Source organism: Lepisma saccharinum, chromosome 22, assembly GCF_977018435.1.
Source record: "Lepisma saccharinum chromosome 22, izLepSacc3.1, whole genome shotgun sequence".
In the NCBI taxonomy this organism is placed as follows: domain Eukaryota; kingdom Metazoa; phylum Arthropoda; class Insecta; order Zygentoma; family Lepismatidae; genus Lepisma; species Lepisma saccharinum.
The window spans coordinates 34674344-34698142 of record NC_139250.1 but is presented as its reverse complement, the minus strand read 5'-3'; the positions used below and the strand labels follow the sequence as shown (position 1 = coordinate 34698142).

The 23799-nt window shown below is 38.4% G+C and overlaps 1 protein-coding gene across 1 annotated transcript in view; it reads left to right on the top strand.

Moving 5' to 3' along the window:
• LOC146004972 (uncharacterized) overlaps window positions 1–23799 on the top strand; it is a 184043-nt gene that overhangs the window by 151777 nt on the left and 8467 nt on the right. Inside the window, exon 3 of the mRNA XM_083144052.1 lies at window positions 22777–22914. Coding sequence (XP_083000178.1) covers window positions 22777–22914 — 138 coding nt within the window. The remainder of the gene's footprint in view (window positions 1–22776; window positions 22915–23799) is intronic.

Here is a 23799-nt window from a genome sequence, read left to right as displayed (position 1 = left end):
GTTCCCGCCCGCGCCAAGGAAGCACAGAAGTGTAAACATCCGGTGAATAGCCTCTATAAGTTTGATTCACCCGCGTCACATCCCATTGCATTGTGGGAGTTAACTGTCATGCTGACGAGTATCAGTGTAACAGGCTCATGTACACAGAAAGAACTGGGTCACAAAGAAGGTAGTCATTGCTGCTACAACCTTTTCAAGCATTCCCATTGGCTGGTAGCTTTTTAGGGTAGTAAATAATTTGTGGTGGTTAGGTTAGGCCAATGATGTATATACTTCGGTTTTGTTCCCTTAGAAGAAGAAGAAGAAGAAGAAGACGAAAATGGTGGTTGTAGCAGCAATACCGACCCACAAAGAAACCCGGGCGATTTCAACTTTTACTCACTGCGGTGAACTGTGGATGTTCAGTGTTGAAACAGAAGCTCCACTTTACCCTCTGATTATTCGAGAATGAAGCTACACCTTTTCTGCAAGCTAAATTACGAAACCGGGTTACCGTGATATGCAAGGATTGAAACTTGTCGATTTCTCTGGCTAGAGCGAGTACCACGCTGCTGCCATCTGTGAGCAAAATAAACATTACGGTACGTGCAGTGAAGAGCGGCTAGGGACAGCCTTAGCAACTTGGAAATGCATGCTAACAGTTCCAAACCTGACCTGCCTATCCACGAATGCATATACCAGCTTAAATAAACAAAATTTAAACTGCGTCACATATTTACAGGCTTATTTCTGATATTATATGTATATGTGGATAGGTTAGGCAGGTCGGGTTTGGTGCTTTTAGCATATATCTCCCAAGGTGCAAAGGCTGTTCCTAGCCGCTCGTTGTGCAGTGACCTTCCCATATCACGTAAGCATAGTTATGATGCACTGATCTCTCTATATCGAGCGAAAATGAGTATCATTAAAGTGGAAAGCATTGCTTTTATCAGGTGAAAATGTCCCTGTAAATCTCACGAGTCAGGTGACACAAATTGCCAAAACAGCTGCTGAAAAATATTGCGATATAACCACACAGATTGTACACTTCTGTACATATTTATTTTGACATCAACGAACTATTTTTAGTTTTTATTCTCCCTTGTGAAAATAGTACCGAATAGCACCACCAAGAAAAATAATCGAATTCTAACATTTAAAACCGAAGATCCAAAATGTATCCTTATAGCCAGTGTTTTTTTTTGTAGGAACAAAGGTACCGGTACGCTTCAACTTGGTTTGCTATTGTGGCTGGTTATAGGGGAAAGCAAAAATTTCATAAAAACGTTGAATTACCTCATAGAAAGTCGAGAAAATGTCCTTTATCGAAAGACAAAAAAGCGGAGAATAAAAAAAAATCTAGTCAAAGAGTAATAGTTGAAAATGTTATTGGTTTGCTCAAGAGATTTAAAATAATTGCAGATCGATATAGAAATAGACGAAGGCTTCAGTACGCACTATAAACTATCTCCAGAATGGATGAATACATTGGTAAAAGAAATCATCATAATATCTCATAGGTCTCCACAGTAGGTAAGTTCAAGTAAGGCACTTGACCCCCACCCCTTCTCTCTCTCTCTCTCTCTCTCTCTTTAGAATAAGAAAAATGCCTGCTTCCCCTTCCTCATTCTCCTTTATTTGTAACTCTTTTGTCTCTTAACTTGTATCTTCCTTCTAGTAACCGTTCACCTTAGTATCTATTATTTCTCTTTTCTTGACAATTTCATTTCCTACATTGTCCCTCCAATTTTCTGTCAGTTTCTTCTTCTTTATTCTTTGTTTTTATCGATCTTCTGTATCTCCCTTCTATCTTTTATCCTGTTTTCTTCTAAATTTATCATTTCTTTCTCTCTTTTCTTTTTTCTCTCTATCTCTCTCTCTAGCCCTCTCATTTTCCCTTCTCTAAATCTTCTTTCCTCTCTCTCCTCTCTTTATCTCTCTCTCTCTCTCTCTCTCTGCGGATTCTTTAATTCGGTGGTATTGAAACTGCGGGAAATTTCGCAGGGGAGGCGCGAGAACTTTGGAAAAGTTATTTTTTTCTGAAAATCAAAATGTGTTTATAAAAAAATATATCAATATTTTCATTATTCGTCGCCAGGAAAGCTTACATCAATTTTTTCATCTGCATCATTGCAACTCACGTTGGATGTCCATCCGCAATGATGTCATGTCCCGTGTTTTTTAACTGCTCTCTTACCTTGTAGAAGAAAACCACACCAATGCTGAAAACTATTGATAGTGTATTTTTACAGAAATTGGCAAACCTTTCTGATATTTTCCACACACTGGATGTTCTGAATGTGCCTCTACATGGTACAAGGGAATCCTGCACTTTTCAGACAAGTTGGCAGCAGTGACGGTTCGGGGGTGTGCAAGTGGCAGGGCCAATCAAAATATTGGCTAGATGTGATAAAATATGCTTGCTAGAGAAAATTGCAGCTAAAAGCTCGTTTTGAATTATCTAAGTGATTTTTTGACAAACTATGTTTTAAGTCTCTTAACTCATCTTTAGTCCAAGTGTCTTCTCCGTTTAATAAAATGCACGTAAAATAAAAAACGGATTTCCGGACACCCGCACATCTGTTCCCACTTTTCGTAAATATATTTTTAAAATTTTCTGTTTTTATCTTTGAGCACTTGCTTTAGGCAAAGCTCTGGTGTTGACGGGCCTAATTCTTTGGCCAACAATCGATTTTGGTGATTTAAAGTTTTATTTTGTAAGTATCTCACCAGATTCATTTCGCTCTATTTTCACGCGCACGGTAACACTTCAGTAAAAAACTCACTAAATCACACCAGTTTATGGAGAGACTTTGCTACTGGATCCACCGTATTAGTGAATATCTAACACAATTGTTTTCAATTATTTTTCTTATATTTTGTACAGTTAGTGTACTGAAAATCATAGTTATTGCATTTTGTTAACTTTTATACAATCTTTCAAAAAAAGGGCTTTAACACTTAGTGGTAAATTTTACTCATAAAGTTTATACTCTGTGACCTCATAAAGAAAAATCCAAGTTTTGGAAGCTGTGGGTCCATTCATTCTTTGGATTAAATGATAAAAATATAACCTTTTTCCTGTATTATACACTAAACATTTTTCGATGTAATGCAGTTTTTACTGTGGTTATAAGTTATTAACAATAAAAAATATCTCAGCATTTAGATATTAATGTTTGAAACAGTTCAGTTATAAGGGCATATTTTTCAAATTATAGGGCATATTTTTCAAATTATAGTGCATATTTTGTAAAATTTTAGTTCATAAGAGCATATTTTACTGATTTTTAGGTCATAAAAATTCCACCTTCAAGGTGGGTCCCGGACTGAAAAGATTGAGAACCACTGCTCTAGAGCATGGACGTGAATCTTTATCTATTTTGCTATCGCTGTTATCTAGATATTATCAATAGTTTAATAGACTTACATAGCCACGAAAATATTGCAATCTTGGAAACTATGGAAATCTTGGGGCAATAGAGAGCGCAAACTTTACTTTCTTCAAAAGAGGACTCAGAGGACGATGAGTGGAATCTTCCATCAGCCACATGAAGATCTCTGATACTTCCTACAATATGTGACGGTCCTGTGAATCCGCACAATATAATTATATGTTTATTGAAATTATTAATTTCATATTATAAAAAACACTTTATATTAACGTTTAAAAAATGTATAATTATTACTTTGTACAACGTTAATTATGTTTTATATTATTTATTGCACTATACGCTGTATAAACGAGATATTTGGAATTCTAACGTTCCTATAGCAACAAGAATCAATAGTCATTATGTGGTAGTGTGTCTGACAAAAATGGAAATATAGGTAATAGTGAACTGCATATTGCTTAGTTATTTCACTAATATATAGACCTATAGAAGTTGTATCTTCACCTTCGCGTTTTATTTAAAATATTTATGAACTAAATGTGATCGTGCAAATTATTGACTTGTGAATGTCACAGTATAATTGGTGGTCCAGTATTGTGGAACGTTATCAGCACGATCTTGAGTAATGTGTTTTGCGTAAGTGTTAACTTACACCATTGTTCTCGTGAGTCTAGTTTGTACATAAATTTATATTATGTACGCATCAAGTAATCCTTATAATCTGAGATCCAAAACAAGTCTTACAGCTAGATCTATCAATTGTGGTGTTGAACCTGATGAATCACAAAATAAGAATGGTGCCATGAATATGGTGAAGTGCTGCAAAGACCCCGATAAGGAAAAGTTGGTAGCTTGTGAAAATTGTGACCATTGGTATCATTTACAATGTTTGGGTTTGTCCGATAAGCATTGGGAATTATACCAGTTAAATGAAAATTATTTCTGTACAGATTGTGATCCTTCTTATGATCCGTTCAGTATTGAAGCTTTCGTGGAATGGGAAAGAAGTCAAGAAAATGTTCAAGAAATTGACATTCGTCCTTCTGTGTTGGCAGAGACGTCAACGGGGCAAAGTAATGTTCCTTTTCAAATGTTTGATCTACTTGCAGAGTTAAGGAAAATCAGCGAGTCACAACAGGTGGAATTTACAAAAGTTAGGGAAACTCAAGATTCTATGAGGCAAACTCAAGAGTCTCAACAGCTTGAGTTTACAAAAATGAGGCAAACTCAAGATTCTATGAGGCAAACTCAAGAGTCTCAACAGCTTGAGTTTACAAAAATGAGGCAAACTCAAGATTCTATGAGGCAAACTCAAGATTCTATGAGGCAAACTCAAGAGTCTCAACAGCTTGAGTTTACAAAAATCAGGGAATCTCAACAGGAAATTCAAACTTCACAGCAACTACTCAAGCTTGACTTCCACGAATTGAGTACATCATTACGAAAGGAATTAGCTGAAGTTGCCGAGTCCTGCAAATTAGCAACACGTTCATTACATCAGGAAATGGAAAGAGAAGTGCAAGGACTAACAGAGAAAATCGAGGAAGTCAACACTACTTGTACAGAGAATTCTGATAAACTTTCTGGATTGAATGATCAGATTACAGAATGCCAGAACAATGTTTCAGGGTTGTCTCGGCAAGTTCAAAGACTTGAAGCCGTTGTGAGCAAGGACGAAATAACTAAGCGCGTGGAAGCATGTGAGGAAAATATTACTAAGTTAACATCTAATATTTCGACTAATGTTGAATCAAGTAATCCTGTACAAGTTTACAGTTCTCATGTGAATAGTAACTGTCAACCTGGTATTCCTGCACGGAACCTAACCTCTCCTAAATCATCTGATTCTTCAGCGTGTGATGTTTCTGATGATGAACACAATCGCATTGCTTCACAAAGACACAAACGTTCTAGAAATAATCGAGTGAGAACCAGTAATACTAACAAGTTATGTCAACCAACCCGTTATTTATATTCTGATGGTTCAGGTCAGGAAAGAAAGAGGCAAGTAAACCAAAAGTCAGCAAATCCGCAGAATCATCGATGTGATTATCCTGACAATTCTATGCGTTCGCTTACTCAAGAACCTCGACGGTTGGTAAGATTGAATGAACTTACTGTTCTTCCTAAATATTCTGGAGATCCTGAAAAATCAAGCCCACGTAAGTTTATTAAAACTTTAACGTCCTACTTAGACTTACTGCAAGTTCCTGACATGCAAAGGCTTGAATGTATTACTAATTGTTTTCAAGGACCTGCAGAAGGTTGGTATAATACTCATGTCGATTCGTTTACATCATACAAACAGTTTGTTGACGAATTTCTGAATCACTACACGTCTTATTCGTTAACTCAGGCTCAATTATCTGAACTTAGAAGTCGTAAATATGATCCTAAATCGACAAGTAGTATGGAAGTTTTTGCTATTCGTACGCATTCAGCATATTATAATTTAGTTGATCGTCCGAATGATGCAGAAGTTATTGATATTTTAATCAATCAGTTGCCCACATCTATTGCACAAACAATATTAGCTGCTAGATTAGTTAAAATGGATGATGTAATTGCGTTACTAAAGAGGTTGGATTTAGTGAATTCAAGATCAAACAAGAGTTTTAATGTTCATGATAATGTACGTGAAAAAATTTCCGACATGATGGGAATAATTCTAAAAGTTTTACCGACAATAATAGTGCAAGGACAAAACTGAGAGTTCAAAGTGTTGCTAAAAGTTCATCGTTTGTGAACGATGATGAACCTAATGGAAATCAAGGTTCAAGACGTAACGTAAGACCTAATGATACTGTTCATTTTGTTTCTTCTAGCGATGAAAATAAAAGAAATAAGATTCCACGTACAGATGTTCCGTTTGTTGCTGAAAACCAACAATCAAACTCCAGCCAGAAGACGATGATATTTAATAGAAATAATAATTTTGGGAAACCTAACCTAACTAACAGACCATATAATCGTTACAGACGTAATGGTGCAGGATCTCAAAATTTCCGGCAAAATAGAAGTCCACAAAGCTCACGATACTTCAACAATAATGGTAGATTTATGAGCAACAGTTTCAATGCCAGAAACGAGCAAGAACAACAGCAATTTACACTGCGTCCTAACTCTCAGTTCTCTAACAATAATTTCCACTCATTCCAACCATGCAGTGTATGTGCCAATTGCGGATATTCGTCTTCTCAGTTGTCAACGGGAAACAGTTGCAATGCAACTGCAGTGGCGAATACTCCATTAAATGAAAATGCTCCATCTTTCGATCCAAGAGAAACTTCTTGTAAACAGTTCATTTCTTCTGTCCCTGAAGCAACATTAAACGAACGTCGCGGGTGAACGTGGACCAGTTTGCTCGCACTAACATAATGGAGGGTCCGGCTAAATCATATCGTAGTGATAATATAGGCACAACTTGTCAGTATGCTGTATTAAGTAATTCCGTTTTACCTGAAGTTGATCATTGTTATCCACTTTCAATATTTTTTCAATTAGATTGGTACGAAGATGAACCTACTTGGATTTTAAATGATACTGGTATACCTACTCCTATTACTGATCAACCTTTGATCACAGGAACAGTTTGCGGTATTACGATACAGTGTGTCATTGACAGTGGAAGCCAGTGTAATTTAGTCAGTTATGAATTATGGTGCAGTATAAAATCAATTATTCCGAGTGCCAAACTGGATACAGTGGATCAACTTAAGTTATTGCCGTTTGCAGGACATCAGAAGTTTCGTGTTGCTGGTCGGAAGATTATAAGTATTTCAATTAACTCGGAAGTTTTTTCTTTGGAGATGTTTGTATTGAAGCAACTGCATGCTGAATTAATTCTCGGAATACCATTTTTAAGGCAATACAACGCTGTACTCGATTTTAGAAGAAATGAAATTAGTTTGATGGCGTCTACTGGTTCCGAATTGGTTCAACCATTAAATTCTAGCAAAAGTACAACTGATAGGGATTGCTGGCAGATGCAGGAAGTTACTATAGTGAAAGAAGTAGAAAATTTACTTGTCGTTTCTCTAGATCAGATCACAACGAAGGTGCGGTCGTGTGAATCACTCAACACGGAGCAGCAGTCTCAGCTTGAGAATATAATAATAGAATATCATAGTTTGTTTTCTGATCGACCCCGATCTGCATTCGTAGAACCTTATCAAATTGAACTAGACACAAAGGAACCAATTAAGGCACCTATATACCCAGTACCGTTCGCCAAAAGAGCAGCGTTAGAAAAGGAACTAGAAAAATGGAAAGCCTGGGGAATAATTAGAGAGATGTCTTCGCCTTATTTAAACCCAGTACATATCGTCCCAAAATCTAATGGTGAGTGGCGTCCAGTGGTGGATTTTCGTCGCCTAAACCAACATGTAATTTCACCACTTACCCATGTTGAACCGATAAACGAGCTACTTCAACATTTTAAGGGTGCAAGATATTTTTCTTCGATTGATCTCTCCTGTGGATATTTTCAAATACCACTTACGCCCGACTCATATAAGTACACAGCTTTTTCGTATCGAGGACGACAGCACGTGTTTTGTTACTTGCCATTTGGTATCAAATCAGCTGTTTCTGTTTTTGTTGAAAGAATGAATAAGGTGTTTGGACCAGAGACTCATTCATTTCTGATGATATATGTGGATGACATTTTAATATTTAGCCCAACAATAGAGAAACATTTTGAACATCTTGATTATGTTCTACAGACATTGCAGAAGACGAACATGTCCATAAAATTTGCCAAATGCAAATTTTTCCAAACGGAAATTAAGTTTTTGGGTCATGTGGTGTCTGGTTCCGAGATTAAGGTCGATCATGATAAGGACTCAGCTATTCTACAGTTTCCTGTTCCTCAAAACAAAAAGTCACTTCGCAAATTTTTAGGACTGGCAAATTGGAGGAATCGTTTTATACAGGGATTTTCAGATATCGCTAGTCCGTTATATCATCTTTTACGCAAGAATGTGCCATTTTATTGGACACCTCAGTGTCAAGAAGCTTTCTTGTTATTAAAGAATGCTCTAATTTCAGCACCAGCATTGAGTCAACCCGACTTTGAGTTGAGGTTTTGTGTTTCTGTTGATGCAAGCCAGAAAGGATTGGGTTGTGTACTTTGGCAAGTTGATAATGATGAAATTCGTGTCATACAATATGGCAGTCGTGCTCTTAGAGGAGCAGAGATTACATATAGTACACACGAATTGGAATGTTTAGCTATATTATTTGCTCTGGAGAAATTTGCTATATATCTTAAAGGAACTGATTTCAACTTATATTCAGATCATAAGTCGTTGTCTTGGCTTAAAACTGCACAATCACTTAATTCTCGTCTTACGAGATGGGCTCTCAAATTGCAGTGTTTTGATTTCACGTTATATCATGTCCCAGGAGTTTCGAATAATATTGCTGATACGTTGAGCAGATTTCCGCCTTGTACTACTTATTCTGCACTTGATGATAAATTATATATCAATCAAGTAATTGTGGAAGATTCACAAGATGATACTTCGTCTATTTGGTTAAAAGCTCAACGAGCAGATGAAAAATGCAATAATGTAATTTCTCACCTGGAAGATAGTACAACTGATAAAAACTTTTCAAAGTATCTTCTTCACAACAAAATGCTTTTTTATAAACCCAATTCAGATGAAATTTGTAAACTTGTAGTGCCACGTGAGCTTATACCTTTGGTATTGCACAAAATGCATGATTTAAATGGACATTTTGGTTATCAGAAGGTTTTAGCAGCTTGTAGAAGGGCATATTTTTGGCCGTACATGAGAAAATCAATTAGAAATTACCTGAAAGATTGCTTAGAATGTGCACGAACAAAGATTGTAGGTCGGCCGTTGCGTAGAGATGAATATCACGTCGTTTCTCACCAACCTCACGATTTCCTCTCTATTGATTTAATCGGAAAATTACCAAGATCACGTACATATGAATATCTCCTCACAATTGTAGACGTTATGTCAAAGTTTGTTATGATTTACCCGTTAAGAAAAGCGACTGCCAGGGAAATTATCAATCGTTTTGAAGAACAATATTTTAAACATTACCCTGTATGTAATGTATTATTATCAGATTGTGGAAGCCAATTTACATCAAATGAGTGGAAAGCCTACATGGATTCAAGGAAAATTAAGCATATTACTACCACTACATACAATCCGAAATCTAATCCTATTGAGAGGTACAATAAGGAGATTGTTAGATTACTGCGATTATTCTGCAATGATAATCACACCAGTTGGTATCCAAGAATAAATTCTATTATTCAGTTATTAAATCATTCATGCTCTGCAGTTACCGGATTATCTCCTAGTGAACTTTTCTTACATGAAGATATGAAGGACTCAATATTTGAAGAAATCAGCTGGCCAGAACAAATTAAATCTTTGCCATGGAAACACAAATTGTTTTTAGCAGAAATCAGGACTAGACAATCTAGAAGAAGTAGGAAGATTAAGAATGCATTGAACTCGATCAAACTTCAAACAGGAGATTTGGTTATGATAAAAAATAGGCAAGTTAGTTCCAAAATTAACAGCCAGATTCATAAATTGTTCAACTTGTATATTGGGCCATTTCTTGTCAAGGAAATTAAGGACAATAATGCAATTCTTTACACAATGAACCAGCAATATTATGACAAGGTGAACTTTTCAAATCTTCGCGTGTTTAACTGTTCGGAAGAAAAGAGGAATCAACTCTTGTCTGAGAATTAAATTTATGAGAGTAGATACTTGAAAAATGAAACCATTCTGTTCATTATTTTGTACAATTGAATGTTGTATTATGTTTTGATTTGTTATTACCAGTTAGGCACAAATCTGTTTATGTGCACGTTGTTGTCGAATGTCAGATAATATTGTCCATTTGTAACTTTGTTGTAGTTATGTTGATACACATCTGACTGATTTATAAATGAAAACTCCTCCTCCTTGTTTCGTAGTTTTCATTTTCCCGGGGGAGGGGAATGTTGTGACGGTCCTGTGAATCCGCACAATATAATTATATGTTTATTGAAATTATTAATTTCATATTATAAAAAACACTTTATATTAACGTTTAAAAAATGTATAATTATTACTTTGTACAACGTTAATTATGTTTTATATTATTTATTGCACTATACGCTGTATAAACGAGATATTTGGAATTCTAACGTTCCTATAGCAACAAGAATCAATAGTCATTATGTGGTAGTGTGTCTGACAAAAATGGAAATATAGGTAATAGTGAACTGCATATTGCTTAGTTATTTCACTAATATATAGACCTATAGAAGTTGTATCTTCACCTTCGCGTTTTATTTAAAATATTTATGAACTAAATGTGATCGTGCAAATTATTGACTTGTGAATGTCACAAATAATATCGGAAGACTTTCAAAATATGAGAAATGCATAAACTTGAAATAATCCTAGGATGCAAAGATTTGATATTAATTTGAGAGCACTGACGTCTGACGCAGGAAATTTGATACGATGAAGTAGACATAGCCATGCTAATCAGCTTAGCAGACAATATTTTCCAGTTAGATGGTTGATGTTAAAATTTGGGCAGCAACTCATTGTGAAGAAGACTTATTTCGTCTAGGAGAAACAAGTTTCCATTCATAACATCTAAGAACGTAGTCTACTCGTGGGTATAATGCGCTCTCTTCAAAAATACCATATTTGCTACTGCCACGTAACAATGATTGAACCCTATACTTTATTTGCCTAAATTGAGAATATAATCAAATATATTATCTTCCAAGTTACTAAACACATGTAATAGAAATTTCCAACAATTGCAAATTTTCTCTTGTAGTGTAAGGTATGCAATTTCGTAGAATTTAATTCTAGAAAATATAATTTAAATCATTCTTAAACCTTTAAACTGTATTAGATGATCAGAAATTACGATGGAACTGCCATCTACTGTTCAGATTTTAAGTCTGTCTGATTTCTATTTAAATGTATGCGGTATGTAAACATCATTCAACTTTTACATTTATTGATTCGATGCAATTGAATTCTAATTTGTTAATAAAATTTGACAATGTTTCCATTATAAAGTAAAAACATTATTGTATTGATATGTATGCATCTGGCATACTACTTCACCGATACCTATACCTAGTAGGCTCGTATCTAGAGATAATTTCGGTGGTTATAAGTTATTAACAATAAAACTAACATTTAAATTAGATATTTGTAGGATTTCGGGGGGGCTGCCCCCTTAGCCCTCCCCCTGGCTACGTGCCTGTTTGCAGACTAACGAGACTGGTCCCGTACTCGTAATCTATAAGTAACACGCTGTCTTAATCCCAGAAAAATTAAGCATGATAAAACCTCCCCTGTGCTTTGAACTTCTTGTAACGAGATGAATCAAAGTGGCGGCATTCCATGGACTGTTGTTTTGTCTCCTGATCATGGTGATATAATCAGGTTTCGTCGATGGTAACCGATCTTCACAGGAAATGTTCAGCGTGTTCAAAATGGAACATGATTTTCCTGGATGACTCCACCCTTTTGCGCTTTTGGTCCGAGAACAAGATTTTTCTGGCTGAGAGTTTGCGCATGCGCAGATCATAGTGAATTATGGAACCAACGCGTTCCCGCGAAACAGCGGCGGCGCCAGGAATAACCATCTAGGGGTGCTGAGGGGTGCGGAATGAAATTTAGGGGGCGCGATGTTGAAAATAAAGGAAAATGAAATCTGAATGTAACCTTAAGCCAGTACATCAATACCAATCAACTTTTAAATTGCGCGTCAAATCTCCTGCATATGGCCTTGAACGGCTGAACAGCACCAGCGGATCACAGACGTGCGGCGTTGCCGTGCTCTTCTTCTTGACAAGGCGTTTCGCTCAAACACGCTGTCTCTTTTCTGTGTGAGATTTCGACATGGCACCGCTGCAGTGCGCTGCTATTGGCTATTGCCATATGCAAGAGATTTGACGCGCACTCTAGTAGGCTTCGCTTCTATGAAAATATGGCAATATCTTGATTAATTTTTGCTTGCTTAGTTTGACCATATGTAAAAAGATTTAATGTGGCTTCCCTTTCAGAATAGTATCAACGGTTTGCACCTGTAGTATACAATATAAGTGGTCTCTCTTCAATGCATATTATTTGCTGAACGTGACGTCATGTGACACAGAAAGAAAACTGATTTGGTTGAATTAACAAAACACGATGGTTAAGCTATTTGGTAACTAAACAAAAAATAGCATTTAGTAAAGTTGGTAAATTTGGACAAATTATTTTGTAACTAAAAGCATATGTAGCTACACGATTACTAAAGAGCATTTTCTACTGGTGAATTATCATTTTTTGGCACTCGTTTAAGCAAATGTTTGGTTGCTAGAAACTATTTTTGGTTATTCCAAACTTTTCCTCTAAGAGTTCACAGTATTTTCGGCTGAAAATAGGTATTGAAAAAGGGGTGCTGAAGGGGATGCGGAAGAATATTAAGGAGTGTTCAAGCACCCCTTCGCACCCCCCCTGGCTCCGACCCTGCCGCGAAATGCCCAGAGTTTATGCCACACTTTTTGCTGATATGCAAGAATCAGGTTATGAATTTGATCAATGGTTTGTGAAACGGTCACTCTTTTTGATCTTGTTGTGCGGCGGCATCTATGTTGAGAATTCACCACGTTTAAACTCTACCACCCACTTGTTCACGACTGCGTATGAAGGAGCGGAGTCCTGCAGGGTGTTGTCCATTTATACATGGATCTCCTTCGTGAACTTGCGCTGAAGGAACAAAAACTTCATAATAGTCCTGGTTTCAGTGTTCATAAATCTCGCTTGCTGGGCAGGCATGCTCACTTCATAGGACTTTAAAAAAGGAAAGGCTTCGAATAAACCTTTGACTTTTGGTACATGAACACACAAAGTTAGGCACTTTCAAGATGTTCTTTCAAATCGTTTGGAAACATAGTTGGGACACGAACTTTTCAGCAGCCCCTCGAGTGTTGCAGATAGTGTTGCCCACGAGACGAGACTTTGGCCTGTCTCGTCTCGTGGAAATGCTGTGAAATGCTGTCTCGTCTCGAAAATATTCGTTTGTCAAAGGGACACATGATCAATCTCGTCTCGTCTCGAATTTTTAAAAGCCTGTCTCGTCTCGTCCCGTGGGCAACACTAGTTGCAGAACCAGACGGATATAATGCTTTCTTATTGGCTGTGCCCACCGGAAGTGTTTATGTTCCGTGTTCATCATTCCTTGCGTGTTTGTTTTCAGGATAAGGATGAAGATATCAGACTCGTGGTTATTTAGTAATAAAGTTTGTAATCAAATTGTCCAAATTGTGTGAAGAAATATACTTTTGTATGAGGAGACAGTAAGAAAATACTGTTCAATCGTTATCTGGTGATAAAAATCAATACGAAGCCATCGAAATATAATAATGTTGAATAAGTATCTTGCAACATGGTTCTAAAATGCCATTTCTGTATAATCAACCATGAACATGACATAGTAAATATACAATAGGGGCGTATTAACGACGGATAATGTTTCTTTAAGTGAAGATAATTTTTTCTGAAAGTTTTGCTTTTCTGTCTTTCAAAACATCAATTCTAAAATTGTCCTCAAATATCAACCTGTGTTTAGAGGGGTTTCTTATCTTGTTGCGATGAATTACTGAAATCTACCCTGTTGATCTGAACCCTGCCATCTAGCGTTAAAAGCATTAACTTCCGGAACGACAGCCAATCAGAAGCCAGGTATCGATGGAGGTTCTGCAGCAATGTAGGGTTTGTAAATACGCAAACGGGATGTGTTATGCCTTGTTTTAAAGTTTGACTACTGGTTATATATTAAATGATACGAATAGAGTAAGGAAACTTGTATTTATAGAGCTTTTCACACTAAACGACGTTAATTTTTATTTTTTTAATGCAATTTTTCTAGTATTTTCACTGCAGAATACCTAGTCAGTGGAGTTTAGTCGCCCACATAATTAGATTATCTGCAACGCTTCTAAGAGTTTCTTATTATAGAATATATTTACACCCGTACCTTACTCCAGTGAATTAAACTTCTCCAGTACGAGAGAAAATAGAAAGTAGTGATGCCAGGTTGACTCAACGATTCCTATCGTTGAAATACGAGGCAAAAAGTTGTCCCGAGGACTTTTGTCGGGACAACGGGACGCCTTAAGGAAAAACCGGACGATCCCGCATTTTACGAGACGTCTGGGAACCATGCATTTACAAGGGTCGTTCAAGGTTGACCAAGACTTTCGTGCGTAAAATATTAATGAATCAATGTAGCGCTGCATTACTTAGGCAGGACAGATCATGATTCCTTGCGAGTATCCATGATCCTTTGCGACAAATTTGGCGCATGCGCAGTAGTGTAAACAAAGATGGCGGCATGTAGTGTATCTGTTGCTGTGGTACAGCGGTGTATAATGAAATTTCTCGTGAAGGAGAAGGTGAAATTTGGCGTAGATTGCAAGCACAGCAGCGGCGGCTCAAGGGGTAGAGCCGCCGTGCCGTGGCACTACTCTAAAAAGAAACGCATACCTCGCAAAGTATTGTTAAATTAATATATTGATAGTTTACAGACAAGGAGATTCGAATCTTGCAATCGGTCAAGCTGACGTGACGACCGCCCCAACCTCCTCACTGCATCGCCAGCTGTTTCGTTCGTACCCTCGCGAGGCAACAGTCCGTGCCGCCGAAGAGCTGGCCTAACCCATGGACCTAACAAAGTTGACACACGTGCAGAGGGTTGAAGGAGTCTCCGCGAGGAACATTTCCACCATGAACCGAGAACAAAGTGGCAGGGGGCGGGGTTAGCCCAAAAGAAACCGTGCCCGTCTTCGTGTGGCACGGTGAGGAAACTTTCGCAGTGTTGACACTTCAGAGAAAAGTCGCTAAATACGACTGATTTGTAAGACGGGAAGTAATTTCTGTCTACTTTTGGAGAAACGAACCTAGTATTTTTCCAAAGTTAAATGAACATTTTTGATAATAGATAGATGCACTAAGAGGGTCATCCCGACTTTTTTTAAAATATAAAAGTAAAAAATCGTATGATGATGCGAGTTTCCTTTGGCATTTCGACAATTTCTTTTCAAAACAAACATGTTCTCGACATCCAGTTAGAATACGTGTGCATGGGGAAGGAGAAGGTGATAGGAGTTGTTTTTCCTTTCCTCCTGTAATTGTTATATTTTTAGGGAAGTGTCCTGTAATGTAACAGGTGGTTATAATTAAAGTGACGGTGTTCAGAGTGGTACAGCACGGGCTGTAATGAGAGTAGCAGTCTGAAACTTCGTAGATACGCTAATGAAGCAATGCGCTCGCGAATTATGCAAAAAAAAAGAAGTTCCAATTCTCGCCACCAGGGTAAAAAATGGCGCTGTAAGCAGTCAAAACTTGGTATAGTTACAGGAAAAACACTATAAATCGCAGAAAACAATACTCTTTGTAATAAAATATCGCTACAATTTCACTATTCGAATTACATGAACATTACTAAAGGAAAAAGCAACAAGCGTCACCAACAACAACCAGGGAGTTCACACAATGGTTAGGCAATGTCACCGACTTTGACGTCAGAGTTACGTAAAATTCCACGTTTTGACTGCTTACAGCGCCATTTTTTACCCTGGTGGCGAGAATTGGAACTTCTTTTTTTTTTCATAATTTGCGAGCGCATTGCTTCATTAGCATATCTACGAAGTTTCAGACTGCTACTCTCATTACAGCCCGTGCTGTACCACTCTGAACACCGTCACTTTAATTATAACCACCTGGTATAAAGATAGGTTAGTGAGTGAGATTAATCGGATTAGTACGTTATTACTTAAACACACGTTGTATTCCACGTTACCAAACGAGGATAAACATCTTGGTCAGTGGCGCAACCTCAAGGAGGGGGCGGGAGGGGGGATATTGCAGAGTGTTTTTTTTTTTCGATTTCTTGATCACGTTGGCACTACCCATGATAGTTGCCGCCGGCCGCCACTGAAACACAGTATGGTGAACAAACACTGTCACGGGCAAGAGTGTATGAATGGTGTCATAAGGGTTCCCCTCCACCAAAAAAAAAAAAAAAAAGCAAAGCGCTGCCGTCTGCCGGTAAGATTTTGGGAACTGTCTTTTGGGACATGAAAAGTGTTATCCATATAGATTTTTTGGAGAAGGGTGCCACAATTTATGCCCAGTATTACTCAACGCTGCTTCACGGTGCTGTACGTGGGGCCGTTCGGAAGAAAGGACCTGGAATGTTGTAGAAACATGTCATTCTTATCCATGACAATGCCAGGCCACACACGACCAATTTGACTCAAACATCACTGGCCAACTTGCACTGGGAGGTTTTACCACACAGTCCTTACAGTCCAGATTTAGCCCCCAGTGATTTCCACTTGTTTTGGGTTCTCAATGAGCATTTGGGTGGGACGCACTTCCAGACAGACGAGGAACTCAAGGACGCTGTCTTGCAGTGGTTACGACACCAACCTACTTCTTTCTATGCCAGAGGCATCAAGGAACTTCCACAACGATGGCAACGGTGTCTGGATGTTCAGGGGAAATACTTTGAGAAACTGGCATAGTTTGGTGCTTCTATGTATGTATATTTCCTGTCTAGAAAGTCTTGATCAACTTTGAACGGCCCTTGTAACACTAGCAATGTACCTTCACGAACGACGGCAAAATTAAGTCATCCACCAACCACGAGAGAAAGTGGTTTAATCCGCCACTGAGATTCCATGATGCATTAGTAAAATGACGTTAGAATTCAGAAACAACTAACGAAGTACACCATTTGAAGATTTATACATCTTGGGCAAATCTAACTTGATAAATACACTTGCTTTAAAGTTACCACAAGTTTTTATTTCTTGTCCATAGATGGCAGCAAATTTTAATTTTAATTTACGAGGTAAGTAAAGCATAAAAAGCTAGAAAATTAACCAGTGATCTATAAAGTTTTTGTCTATGTAATATAATTAGGAAACAAATGGAAAATAACATTTCATATGGTTAATTTTGTAAATATAACCTGTACCTTAAATTTAAAGTATTCAAATGACAAATTTATTTATGGAATCATAATGAAAGTCTCAAAGAAGATTACAGTTAGTAGTTTATAGTTTATCTGTTATTTTTGATAGGCTTGGATCATACCAATCCAGCTTCTAATTTTCGAACTCGGAAGAGCGAGTGTACCGTTTCAGCCCTAGTGAAAAAAATATGAAAGATTGTAAGGGTTTGTGACTTCTGGGATTGATGATGCCATCAAGATAGAAGGAGCTCAATTAAATTTTAGTTAAGATATCAGGCACGGGGATGCCTAACAAACACTGTCAGGCCCTCTTATATACAATTCCCAATATAAATTTTAGGCCATGTTGTCTCAGATGGTTATAATGCTTCATATATATATATATATATTTGTATATATAAATAAAATACTACACCTTGGGGTAGTGGATGCATGGAGTGGGTGGAAGGGGGATCATAATATATTTCTGCCGCCCCCCGTGGCGAATGGTTAGCACATCGCAATACGACGCCAGGGCTCCCAGGTTCGAATCAAATCAATGAATCAATTAATATATTTAATTAATAATTCAATTAATTTAGGTAGGGCTCGAAATGGACAGGAGCGGACAGTAACGACGTTCTGGTTTCTGAATATCTGGAACTTTCCCGTTTCGTCTCGTCAGATACTGCGACGGACCGTTCCGGTTCGTTTAATATTTTAGATATTTTACAATATTTTCATTTTCATATAAACGTTCCCTCTACATGGTGATGCGTTGTTGCTGTGAAGAATCTTCAAAGAGTATGATAGCGGCTATGTTGTCTTAATCTTTTGTGGATTTTGATTTTCGTTTTTATTTGTTAATTATTGTTTAGATGTGATTGTTCTGACAATCAATAATGCCACTCTATGATCATACGCAATGTAAAAATATGGAAATATCTTCCAACAGTGTTTTGAGGATATGTACATTGAATTCAAAATTTCTTCCCGAGTTGGGCGAGCTATCACCAACTATTCTCTCTGTTTAAATTTTAAAAATAGAAAGGAATTCCAGAAGACTATCGTCAAATGCATAATTATTATTACTACGTCTGCGATTTCATCATGGACAGCAAGTTAGAACAAAAAGCGAATGTGAAACTCTGCGTGAAACTGGGCAAATTTGCCACAGAGACGCTTGACATGACTCGGTATGTTTACTGTTTAGGGTCGTACCGTGCACCCAAGTTCCGTCACCGGTTATGATCATCGACATGAAGGATGGATGATCTACGGCACGCTGACGACGTTCTTGGTACGATGCTCTATGACGACAGTGCACCTTGTCACCGAGCTCTCTTCACATGTGAGTTTCTCGCCGGAAGCAACATGATCTCACTTCCTCACTCACCTTACTCGCCAGATTTGGCTCCTGTGGATTTCGCTCTATTTTCGAAAATGAATATCCAGCTCAAAGGTCGCCGCTTTGACTCTATTGCGGAATCCAGCGCGAAGACTTCCAGGACACATTCCAGAAGTAGCAGGAACACTGGAAGCTGTATTGCTGTGCAAGGGGACTATTTTGAAGGTGATAGTGTGCAAACTCATATAAATAAAAGTGTAAACAGAGCTAGTCTCGAAACTCTTTTATACAACCTCGTACACAACGCATCATACACTATACTGCTTTCATTTCCAAACTGCGCTTCAAGGTCATGGCATCGTCTCCCCCTCCAAACACAAACAACACACGCCTTCAACCTGTTCATTGGGTGCTGCACGGGGAATGCTTAGGGGGTGGGAGTGAGGAGGAGGGAAGCGCGGAGCTGGGTAGATGTCCTTGAACCGCACATTCGAACTGAAGAAAGTATAGCCTTTATTTCGTCGCTCTATTAATCAGAGACAAAAAAATTAGTGATAGCATGTTAACGAAAATAAAACGCTCCGTTTCGTGAAAATGTCCATTTCGAGCCCTGAATTTAGCAGGTTCCAAAATACCCGTATAATAGACAGGAACAACTTTCGGGGGGGGGGGGGGTTCAATCATAATTGCTCCCATGAGCGTAGTAATTGAATATAAACATTATTATTTTTATTCCATATTTATTATTATTATTATTATTATTATTATTACTGCTGTTATTATATTTTTGGCGAGACTTTTTTAGTCGATCCATGGAGTGAATATCCAGCACAACTCTTTTTCATTGTCTTTCTTGAGCATAGTTATACTATACCTAGGTATTGTTATTAACTTTTAGATACATTGTTCAAGAAATGTAGCTATCACTTTTCCGAGAGATGCTCAGTGTCGGAGCTAGACACCATCGAAAGTGTGGGAAAGTACAGTTCACACCTCTGTAGGACGAGTACTATGGCAGTTAGAAAGACGATTCCAAAGAAATCATAAAGGAATCTTATGTGCTCTACCAGAAACGCACCATGGGACATATGCGGAAGGGACTCCCTACAGGAAATGGGGTTCCCCGTAGAAAGAATACGTGAACAGGGTATCTGAGGAAGCAGGTGTACGTCAATTACATTATCTTCAGATACCATTCACAATTACGGAAACACGATAGACGAAACCGAGATAATTTTCGCATGGCTGCGTTGCCGGAGGGGCAAGGGGCATAGCAACACTGACAGTAAATGCAAGCAAAATGCTCGTTGGCTGACGAATGTCATGAGAAAACATTGAGGTTGAATGTGACCTCACATGAGAAACAGTTTCAAGGAAGATATTAAAAAGAATACCCTGAATACGTATGAAACACTTTACTTCACAGGTAGAACACTGTACAAGAAGTTACAGTAAGTGCTCAAAATGACTTCCGTTCATTTCCACACAACAGCGCAACCGTCGGTGTAGTGGATTCCGCACTCTTTCCAATATCCCCGGTGTATTTCGTATTTGTGCACAAGTATCAGTCACACGTTCCTCTAACTCGACAACATTATCGACAGGAGAGCTGTACACCATGCTCTTCATGTAACCCTAAATACAAAAATCCAATGGATTTAAATCAGGTTACAGTGGTGGCCACAATACAGGCCCCGCAGGACCTATCCAGTGCCGACCATAGCGTTGCGTAAGGTGCCGCTGCACAAGTAAAGCAAAATGTGCTGGTGCCCCATCGTGCATGAACCACATACACAACCACTGGTGAAGGGGAACATCTTCCAGGAGGCGTGGAAGATGATTACGTAGGAACTGAAGGTACCCACGATGTGAGGTCCCAATATAAAATCACCTACTACACCCATCCACACATTCAAGGTGAAACGTTGCTGATGTAGTCACTGTAGTGACTCAAACATTTCATGGGGATTTTCGTCACACCACACGTGAGTATAACGAAAGTTCACAATTACATTACGAGTGTATCCAGCTTCGTCTGTGAACAAAATGTCACCTAAAAAGAATGGGTGTAATGCAAGTTTTTGCAGCATCCACTCACAAAACCTAACCCTTGCCTCTCAATCCGTTGCTTGGAGACCTTGTACGCGTTGGAGATGGTACGGGTAGAGCAACTGGCGGTGTAAAATGCGCCACACACTGCTGTGAGGAACACCTCGCTCCTGTGCCGCGATCCTCCTAGTTGACGTTCCTGATGCTTCTTCAAAGCATTGTAAAATGCTTTCCTCTCATTCCACTGTGATACGTGTTGGCTTGCCGCGTCTTTCTTCATACATATTCAAAACTCCCGTGTTCTCGGAGGCGTTGGTGTAATCTTATGAATACGCGACGATCAGGGTGCCGTCGGCGAGGAAAAGCTTCCTGGTACAGGCGTGCAGCCTCCACTGCATTGCCGTCTGCTTTCCCGTAGAAGAAATGCATGTCCGCATATTCCTTGTTAGTGTACACACGTTCCATTTGAACCGCGAAGTACATGCACTTCACTGACAGACATTGTTGTATGTATTTCGTCTCGAACAGACACACTTACTGAACTATATTTTACGTCTCAGTGTGCCTTCTAGCCTTGACGCAAGTCACGCTGCCAACTGACGGTAAAGATAGAAACTACGCAAATTACGTATTACGTAATACTAGTAGAACACGTCGTACCTTTTACGTGATTCAAAGGCACCTACAGTATGAAGTACAGTGATTTCCAATAACGTCATGTACGTTTCGATTAGGGATGGTATCGAGACGAGAATTTCCTTGGTCTCGGTCTCGTCTCGAACACGTCTCGAGGGTGGTGGTCTCGTTTACGTCTCGAATTCGAGACGAGACCGAGACTGGTCTTGGGCTCGGTACCATCCCTAGTTTTGATTAACAATACGTACGTATCGTGCCTACATCCTGCATTCACACCACAACACTACTGTGTCACAGTGCCCAAGTGGTAAAGTGTTCGGCTTACATTCAGTAGGTTGAGGGTTCAACTCCCGTAACCATCGGAAAATATAATTAATTTAACCACTGTAGGTATTGGTATTGTTTCTTTCATCTTGTGTATTCTCTTTTTTGTACGGGTGTTTCTTCCGTCACAAAGGTGGGATGGAGGTTTTTTCATAGGCCCTCGTCGACTCCCTTCACACATCATACTGTTTCCAGCTTTTACAAATTACCAACCACAGCTAAACACTGTTTTCCCATGACATTCGTCAGCCAACGAGCATTTTGCTTGCATTTACTGTCAGTGTTGCTATGCCCATTGCACCTCCGGTAACGCAGCCATGCGAAAATTACCCCGGTTTCGTCTATCGTGTTTCCGTAATTGTGAATGGTATCTGGATATAATGTAATTTACGTCCACCTGTTTCATCAGATATCCCTTTCACGTATTCTTTCTACGGGGAACCCCATTTCCTATGAGGAGTCCCTTCCGCATAGGTCCCACAGATCTCCCATGGTGTGTTTCTGGTAGAGCGCATAATATTCCTTTATGATTTCTTTGGAACCGCCTTTCTAACTGGCATAGTACTCGTCCTACAGAGGTGTGAACTGTACTTTCCCACACTTTCGATGATGTCTAGCTCCGACACTGAGCATCTCTCGGAAAAGTGGAAGAGGAACTTTCGTCTGGGTTTGACACGATGTATCTCTGGTTTCATTTATGACAATCATTTATGATACACCATGTATATGTGTGTGTGTGTGTCTATATATATATATATCAGAAAGAATTTTTTTTTGTATTTCCCCCTTTCGCCCCGCACCCTGAAAAGAGAGCGAGAGAGAGAGAGAGAGAGAGAGAAAAGAAAAAAGAGAGATTAATTCATTGCAACTGGAAAAATTTAATGTATAATGCAGGAGAATGTAAAAGCTGTGATCATTTAATTAAAATTCCACTGTCTCTTTGTAAATATATATATGTGTGTTCCATGTTAGCAGTAGTAATCATCACAATTTCTGTATGTAACAAAGAAAATTTCTATTTTTCAGGGATGCAGAATCTATCCATATCATGTGCCCTCGTCTGTCTTATCCTTTTGGGAGCTTCTGCATTGGTTGGTATTTTTGGAATTGTCAAACACCAAATTAGCGCCGTACTTATTACAGGTGTCATGTATTTATTAGCAGGTATGTAATTAGTATTTTATGTTATTATAAATTACATGCCATATGTGCATTAAAGCACTTGTTAATGTCAATTTTTTTGATTGATGTTAGCAACCACCTTACATGGGGACCAAACTATAGAGAATATAATTCAAAACCATAATTATCAACACCACTATACATAGTTTATTTCGGTCAACTGTAAACTCTACTACCTAAAGTTGCATTTTATATACTTGACAGTTTGAAGGAAGTAATATTAATATGGAACAACTTTTCATCAATTCACAACCAAATTATAGTTGATCAGATTGATTGATTGATTTATTTGGTTTATTTTACTTGGCTTTTCTGCCACTTTTGGCTAATTCTGAAGATGAGGATGAGTGATGATATGATGAAATAGATGGCAGGATACTTACAAAGAACACCCATGCTAGAGTTCAAACCCAGGAACTCTGGCATATTGTTCTAACCACTTTGCATGAAGGTTGGCAATAGTTGATCAGAATACGCACACATTTCTCTTAAACGTTTACACAAATAGTGTCTTAGTAACTGAAAATTTACAGATTAGTTCATAATCACTTACACAATTGTATCATATACTAGAATTGATATCACAACATAAGAATAGTATGAGGGTAAGTCAAAAATGATCTACACTTGCCACAACTTTTCTCAGGTTGGCCACACTGCCTTCAGTGCTTGTGTGCTATAAGGTTGTACTTTTGTGGTCATGTGGCCGAGGTTTCATCTTAATCGCTCCATTTTTCTTTCTTTTGTTACAGATTAAACATGGCCGCTCCACTGGCAGTGTGCACCAATGAAGAACAGTGATCAGTGATCTGATTTCTATGGTCTGAAGATGTGTCAGGGGTTGAAATTCATCACAGCCTTTCAGTA